The sequence below is a fragment of the Panicum virgatum genome, chromosome 1N (assembly GCF_016808335.1).
Source record: "Panicum virgatum strain AP13 chromosome 1N, P.virgatum_v5, whole genome shotgun sequence".
NCBI lineage: Eukaryota > Viridiplantae > Streptophyta > Magnoliopsida > Poales > Poaceae > Panicum > Panicum virgatum.
The window spans coordinates 23,598,010-23,605,413 of NC_053145.1; the positions used below are offsets into that span (position 1 = coordinate 23,598,010).

General features: G+C 45.0%; 1 protein-coding gene across 1 annotated transcript; it reads left to right on the top strand.

Moving 5' to 3' along the window:
* The first annotated feature begins 1,649 nt into the window (after positions 1–1,649).
* Positions 1,650–6,927, top strand: LOC120654020 (disease resistance protein Pik-2-like). Its single transcript, XM_039931635.1, has 3 exons — positions 1,650–2,738; positions 3,791–4,447; positions 5,115–6,927. The coding sequence occupies exons 1-3, from the start codon at positions 1,662–1,664 to the stop codon at positions 6,858–6,860; spliced, it is 3,480 nt and encodes a 1,159-aa protein (XP_039787569.1). The 5' UTR covers positions 1,650–1,661; the 3' UTR covers positions 6,861–6,927.
* The last annotated feature ends 477 nt before the right edge of the window (positions 6,928–7,404 follow it).

The following is a 7,404-nucleotide window of genomic DNA, read 5'->3' on the forward strand; positions in this document are numbered from 1 at the left end:
CGGCTCTGGGAGGTCCAGGCGGGGCTGGCGGCGGCGCGAGGCGCCAGCGGCGAGCGGAGGCAGCGCCGGCCTCGCCGAACTTGTCCAAAATGGTCGTCTGAGGTTGATTCGTGCCGGGTTTTGGCCGGGAAGCTTGCGCATGCGACGGGGAAGCTGAAGAGGAAGAGGAGGCGACGGCGAAGTTGAAGGCGAAGTCGACGCGGTGGTGCAGTTGCCAGAGTGAGCCCACGACGGCGAGGCATGGCTAAAGAACACTGGCGAGCAATTCCTGTGGTGATGAGGGACGAGGGAAGACGATAAAGGGATGGATACATAGCTCACCACCACGCAGAGCTCCGCGCGGTGACCAACGTTGTTGAGAATGTGCCGAAGTGGTGGATCGACGGCGCGGCCGAGCGTGGTGGCGCTAGCAGAGGTAGCGGGCAGAGCAAGAACGAAGCACTGGAGCGGGGAAAACAGGCAAGGCAGGGCTTGGGGGCGCATTTTAAAGACCGAGGGAGGGGAGCGAAGTGGCCGGTGGAAGAGGAGGAGGTGGCGGTCTCGGTGTGGCAAACCATCAATGGCAGTGAAGGGGAAGGGGGCGACATGGAGGGCGAAATGGAAGAGAGAGGTGAGGAGGTGGAGCCATTGCTCCACTGAGCATTGGAGATGAGCAAAGGGAGAGGAGGGCGTGGACGCGGGGAAGTAACTAGCGAGCTGGGGTGAGGATGCAGCGGCCGGCTGGAGGTAGTGGATGGAGTCGATAGGCGGCCCCCAGCTCGCAGTGAGAGAGAGGTGGAACAGGCCGGCACAATGGACTAGGCCGAGCAGGCTGAGTGGGAGAGAAAAGTGAGAAAGAAAAGAGAAATGAAGAAGAGAAGAAGGTGGGGCGGGCTGGGAAAAAAGAGATGGGAGGAAGGAGTTGGGCCAAAGACAAAGAAAGATAGATGTGAAGGAAAAGTTTTGTCTTCTTTTAACAAAGTAAAAAGATCATTTGAAACAAAATCATTTCAAACTCAAATAAATTTTGGGTGTTGCACTACTCTTGGTCCCAATCAAGTTCAGTCTTCTCTGGGAGACTAGAAAGTGAGCCTCTTACCCCTATTTGCGTGCATGACAAGTTTTCGTGTCGGTTTGGCCTGGTTTATGGGCCTTTTTATCCATGTGTCATTGAATGACACGAGCTGATTGGTCAGAGAGGTTTTGCCTTAGATTTAAATTATGTTTCTTTGTTCCTTTACCAATACTTATGAAAAATGGTCAGTAATAAACCCTACCACTAGTTTGATATTCGTCTTTTATATATTTATTTATTTATTATGCAGAAGTTGCGGTCTAAATTTTATTCTCACCTTCTGATCGATCCAGTACCACGTGATGTACGCGCTAGGCCATTCAACGGTTCCCTACTTGCAAATAGGATACTGGTGCGGGTGCAGATCCATTTTCGTTAGGCGTGCCATTAGCTGTTCGGCGGAGGATTAATTTAATTGATCGCGAATACCCCAACTGTCATATTCTATTAACAAATGTGCAATTTGCTTGCTTTGACGACATTCATCTTCCCTGTGATGAACAACTCCACAGCACTTTCTAGCTAGCTTATAGCTACGCCACAGATTACAGCAAACTTTCAAGTTCCATCTTCCAAGATCCGTGAGAGATTCTGGGAGAGCAAAACAATGGCGGACCTCGTGGTTGGCATGGCCAAGTCGGTGGTGGACGGGGTGCTCTCCAAGACCCAGGCGGCGATCGAGGAGGAGGCAAATCTTCGGCAGAACGCGCAGCGTGACCTTGTATTCATCACCGGCGAGTTTCAGATGATGCAGTCGTTCCTCAACGTCACCGACAACGAGCGCCTCAAGAATCTGGTAGTCAGGACCTTGGTGAAGCAGATCCGCGACCTGGCGTATGATGTGGAGGACTGCATCGAGTTCGTCGTCCATCTCGACAAGAAGAACCGCTGGTGGCTCCGCCTGCTCAAGCCTGCACGCTGCATCATGCCCTGCTTGGCGGAGATACCACTTGACGAGGCGGTCGCCGACATAGAGCAGCTCAAGGCCAGGGTGGAGGACTTGAGCCGGAGGAACGCACGCTATAGCCTCATCAGCGACGCCGGATCCACTCTCTCCCCGCCCGAACCGGTGTCCCGCGCGGCCGTCGGCGCCACATCGTTCAACAGGATAACCGAGGTAACGAAAAATCGGAAGGGCCAGCAGGGGGATCTGACACAGCTGTTCACCAAGGAAGACGGCGGGCTCCAAGTGATCTCCATCTGGGGCACAGAAGGTGGCGGTCAAGGGATGGCGTCCATCATCTGGAATGCCTATATTGACAAAGATGCCTGCAAAACCTTCACCTGCCGTGCCTGGGTGAAAGTCAGGCATCCTTTCAATCCACGTGAATTTCTCCGTTCCATCACGGCTCAGTTCCACGCAAGCATGCCCAAAGAAGAAGAGGAAGAAGCCGTCATAGCTGTAGACGTCCTTAAAAAGATGAGCGCCAGGCAAGGCGACCTTCTAGCTGAGTTCGTTCGGCATGTCAACGAGAACAAGTACCTCGTAGTCTTGGAAGACCTGTCTACCATGGAAGAGTGGAATGCTATCAGGACGTTCTTCCCCAACAGGAAAAACGGCAGTTGCATAATTGTGTCAACACAGCAATACGAAGTCGCAAGCTTGTCCGTGGGACATCCATATCAAGTCCTGCATCTGAACCAGCTCTCAGCTGAGCACTCGGTTTATGCCTTCTACAAAACGGTAAGCCTGAATCCTCAGCAGCCACATCCAAGATTCTGTTCCTTTTACTCAATCACGAACCACACCTTGGACTCTGATCATTACGTGCTATAACTATGATGAGGTCAATTCAAAATTAGAAGAACATTTTACTTGAAGCTTGTCTCTCAAGTCTCAATTTCGCTCCAATAGATATGTTTAATAATTGTTTATAGGAAAGAAAACTATTTTATGGTCCTCACCAATCTAGTTTTTCCGCTTAACCCCTTAAAAAAAATTTGGCTACATTTACCCGAACTATTCGATTTTGTCCAATCTAACCAACCCTCTAATGAGATTTTTCTTATTTATTTTTTCTGAGTACGAAATTTTAATATCAATTTTTCTAGGTAACTTATAATAAGATGAACTATGCTAGAAAAATACAATGTGAATTTTATGATTACTTTTCATTCGGATTTGTAATTGTAATTGTAATATAAATTCCTATTAAATATTTCTATCTAATGAAAATAACCATGAAATAATTCTAATATATATGTATATATATATATTAACATAAGACATCATGTCCTTTTGTCCTCTCACAAATTTTGAACTTAAAACTCAACTTGTACACAGGGAAATGAAAAAACTCAGAGGTAAATTGAATCAATTAAAATAATTTGGGCACTAATAAATTGAACAAGGTGGATTGGTGAGGTAGCAAACTAGATTTTTCCCTCATTTTTGTGGCACATATAGCACTTGTTGCAAGGCTATATCACAAAGTCACAATTATCAACTCTCGCAAAAAAAGAGTCACGATTATCAGCTTACATAAGTGAACTGCACAAACGTACCACTGCCCTGACCTATACAAGCATAGAGCTCGAACAATAGTGTTGTAGACTCCACTTAAGTTAAACAAGCTTTCAAACAATGGGCGCAGTTCTAACTATAAATCAGAAATCAATTTCCTGCAATTAGTTATTTTTCTTAATTTTGCAGTTCGATTTTTTATCATTATTATTGTTGTATATGACCGAATTTGAAATTTAGCATTGATCAGTCCAAAACATTTAACATTTCAGGGGTTTGAGTGTGATGGAGTTCAGGGTGCGAAAACTATTGGTAGGGTGTCCCTGGGCATGGATGCAATATCAAAAAAAAATACAGCCGAGGAGTGGATGAAGGTGAATCCCCTGGCTGGACGGGAGTCACAGATGAAAGATCTTTATGATCATACAAAGGAAGCACTTTGGTGGTCTTACCAAGTTATGTCTGTTTGGGGTATAGCAGGCGTTGGGAAATCATATCTCGTAAGAAAATTGTTTTGCGAGAGAATTCTTATGAAGCGCAGCATACATCAGAAGTATGGTTGGGTCGACGTGTCACATCCCTTCAATTTAAGTGACCTTTCTCGGAGCTTATTTTTGAGCTTTCATTCTGAATCTCTTCATGCATGCGAACCGTCATACTATGATAACATGGGAAGCAAGAACCCCATAGTACAATGTCGTGAGATACTAAAACAGTACAAATGCCTTGTCGTTCTTGACGGCCTGAAGTGCACGAAAGAGTGGGATTTGATACAAGCTGAATTGGTGTCAGGATCACATGCTAAGACCCTCTTCATCATCATTACAAATGAACAAAAGATCGCCAAACATTGCCGCGACGATAAGGGGGAATTCGTTTTTAATGTCAAAGGTCTAGAACCTGAGGCAGCTTTTCATCTGTTCGAACAGGTGTGTTTCTCAGTGAACCTTTCCTCTTTTTTTTTTTATGTTCCCTCTATCTGAATTTAGTCCTCGTGCACAAACTCTTTGGTGGTGATCAACAAATTGCATAACATGAATTACAGTAAGAGTTTGATGGATTTGATATCTTCATAGCGGCGTAGAGCACAGTAACCCTTGATTCGTAGGAGTAGTTTTGTAATTTTTTATGTTGTAACTGAAACAACATATGGAATTAAAAAAGATAGTCCAAATAAAATGAATCCTGATGTTATTAGTATTTTTCCCGTAATACCCTTATACTACCTATATACTACTTAGTATACTACCTACAGTACTGCTGTACTTTTTTGTAGTATTCAATTAATATGAACCGTCAGATAGATATTTCTAGGCTAGTCTTTCAAACACTAGTATAGACCAGTATTGTGTACCATAAAAAACCTCTGCCAGAATATTTCTTCAGAAGTTGTGCACTTTTTTAGCTACTATATTGTATCTCTAAATTTATGGGATGAACTGGCGTTCACTCTTTACTGCTATTTTAGCTACTTCTCCACCACTAGTAGATACTTGTGTGTTCATTCTAGCCTTTTGCTGTTGTAACATACATCAAATTGTTGTCCGGTTCGTGTTTGGTATTCTAACTAATGTTCATGCAAAATCCATTGAACAGATATCTATGAAAAATGCATTGCTCTCTTCATTGTCTCATGGTGAGATTGCTGAGGTTCGAGAACTTACCTCAAAGTGTGGTGGACTTCCCAAAGTAATAGTTGAGATAGCTAGCTCATTGGCTTCAAAGACAGTTGGATGGATGGAGCACGCACGTTCTATCAACAAGAAATTTATGCAAGAGCTGGAGACCAACCGAGAGTTAAACAAGCTTGACGGTCTATTCGATTGGATGAATGCCTACTTCCGTAACTGTCCAGACTTTCTCAAGCCATGTATTTTCTATCTGTCAATTTTCCCTCAAGACCACATAATTCGAAGAAGACGACTCATAAGACGGTGGATTGCAGAGGGTTACTCGAGGAATAACCATGACAAATCTGCCGAGGAGAACGGGGAGAAGCACTTCTCTGACCTCCAGGATCTGAGCATAATCCAGCAGCCAACTTCACTAGCTTTGGGCAACACAAGGACGGTCTTGTGCCAAGTCAATGGTTTCTTCCGAGAGTACATCATCTCACAACGAATGGAAGAGAACCTTGTGTTTGAATTGGATGGTAGTTGTGTCCTAACCACCCAGCGCACAGGGCGTCACCTTGTGATATCAAAATCCTGGAGAAGAGACAGAATTGTGTTCGAGAGCATTGACTTCTCACGGTTACGGTCGCTGACAGTGTTCGGTATGTGGAAGTCATTCTTCATCTCCGAAAATATGAAGCTCCTTCGGGTACTCGATCTGGAGGATGTATCAGGTGTAAAATACGAAGATCTCAAAAAGATAGTGAAGCACCTGCGTCGCCTGAAGTTTCTTTCACTGCGACGTTGCCAAGATATCTGTCATCTGCCAAGTGCACTTGGTCATCTTAGGCAGCTCCAGAGTCTGGATGTGCGGGGCACCTCCATACTCAACCTGCGAAAGAACGTCACCAAGTTACAGAAATTGCAGTACATTCGTGCCGGCATGACCAACCCAGCAGAGGATCATCATGTTGGCGTTCAGGTACCTCTAGGCATTGGAAAACTGACGGCATTGCACACGCTTGGTGTTGTCAACATCAGTGTTTCAGGGACAGCGGTCCTGGAAGAGCTCAAGAAGCTCACACAATTGCACAAGCTAGGAGTGTCCGGTATCAACATGAGTAACTGCAACAAGTTTTTCTGTGCAATCTCGGATCTTGCCCTTATGGAGTCCTTATCATTGCGGCTGGACAGGGACAGCCAAAGATGCTTGGAAGACCAAACCCTGCCTTTGGACAGTCTGCGGAGCCTTAAACTGTACGGGCTTGGAGGCAAGCTACCGGGGTGGAGCAACCAGCTTAGTAGGCTTGCAAAGATGGATTTGGAGATGGCGGCATTAATGAAGCACGACATAGTATTTCTCGGCAAGCTTCAGGAGCTATGTATTTTACGCCTTCGTGTGAAGCATCTTCAAGATGGGGAGCTCAACTTCTGTGTCATTACGAATGGAATAGAGGATGACTCTTATAAAAAGATCAAGATCCTTGACATTGGTTGCAGCCTCAGCGTACCTGTGACTTTTGGATCAAAAACAATGAAAACGCTTGAGCTGCTGAAGGTGGACTGCTCCAGCACGTCCCCATTACAGTTTTCTGGCCTGGAGAATCTATCCGAACTCAAGGAAGTGCTGATTAAGTGTCCCAGTGACGAATCGCTCAAGGAACATCTTCAGAGTCTGCTTTCTAAGCATGAAAACAAACCTGTTGTGAACCAGGATCGGTGTAGCTAGCATACTTGTCAATTGTCTATATCTATTCCTCCGCCTCATATTTGTCATATCTGTTGGGAATATAATGAGCATTATATGTTTATATGATATGTGCTGTTCTCATATGCTGTTCTGTTGGTTATCTGATATGAAAAATAAACTGTTGAATCGTGAAGGAATGATCGAGACACATCGGGATCAAACAAAGCTCTTGCACAGTAAGAGTATTGATGATGTGCCCAAGAGACAACCATAAATAATTTTGGACTAAAGGCGCAAGTGATTCGATCTATTAGGGATGAGGGTTCTAATGGGCCTACAACATCGAAGCCTAGCGTGCTGTATAAATATGTGATGGAGCATAGGGCCGTGCCATTATACAACGCTACAAATGCCACCTCCACTCGCCCTACCCTGAAAACTTATCCTGGCATTGTGGGGCTAGCACACAAGCGCACCACGACATACCATTTTTTTTTAATTACACAGTACAACTCAGACACTCACAACGCACGCACACTTACCCCTATGAAAGTTGACAATATTGATGTTGCTACTTGTCGGT

What these genes read in the sequence shown, in the direction of transcription:
- LOC120654020 (XM_039931635.1), top strand. Translation starts at nt 1,662, where the DNA reads ATGGCGGACCTCGTGGTTGGCATGGCCAAGTCGGTGGTGGACGGGGTG. An exon ending in TTTATGCCTTCTACAAAACG is followed by an intron (nt 2,739 to 3,790) that starts GTAAGCCTGAAT and finishes TTAACATTTCAG; the next exon opens with GGGTTTGAGTGTGATGGAGT. An exon ending in CTTTTCATCTGTTCGAACAG is followed by an intron (nt 4,448 to 5,114) that starts GTGTGTTTCTCA and finishes TCCATTGAACAG; the next exon opens with ATATCTATGAAAAATGCATT.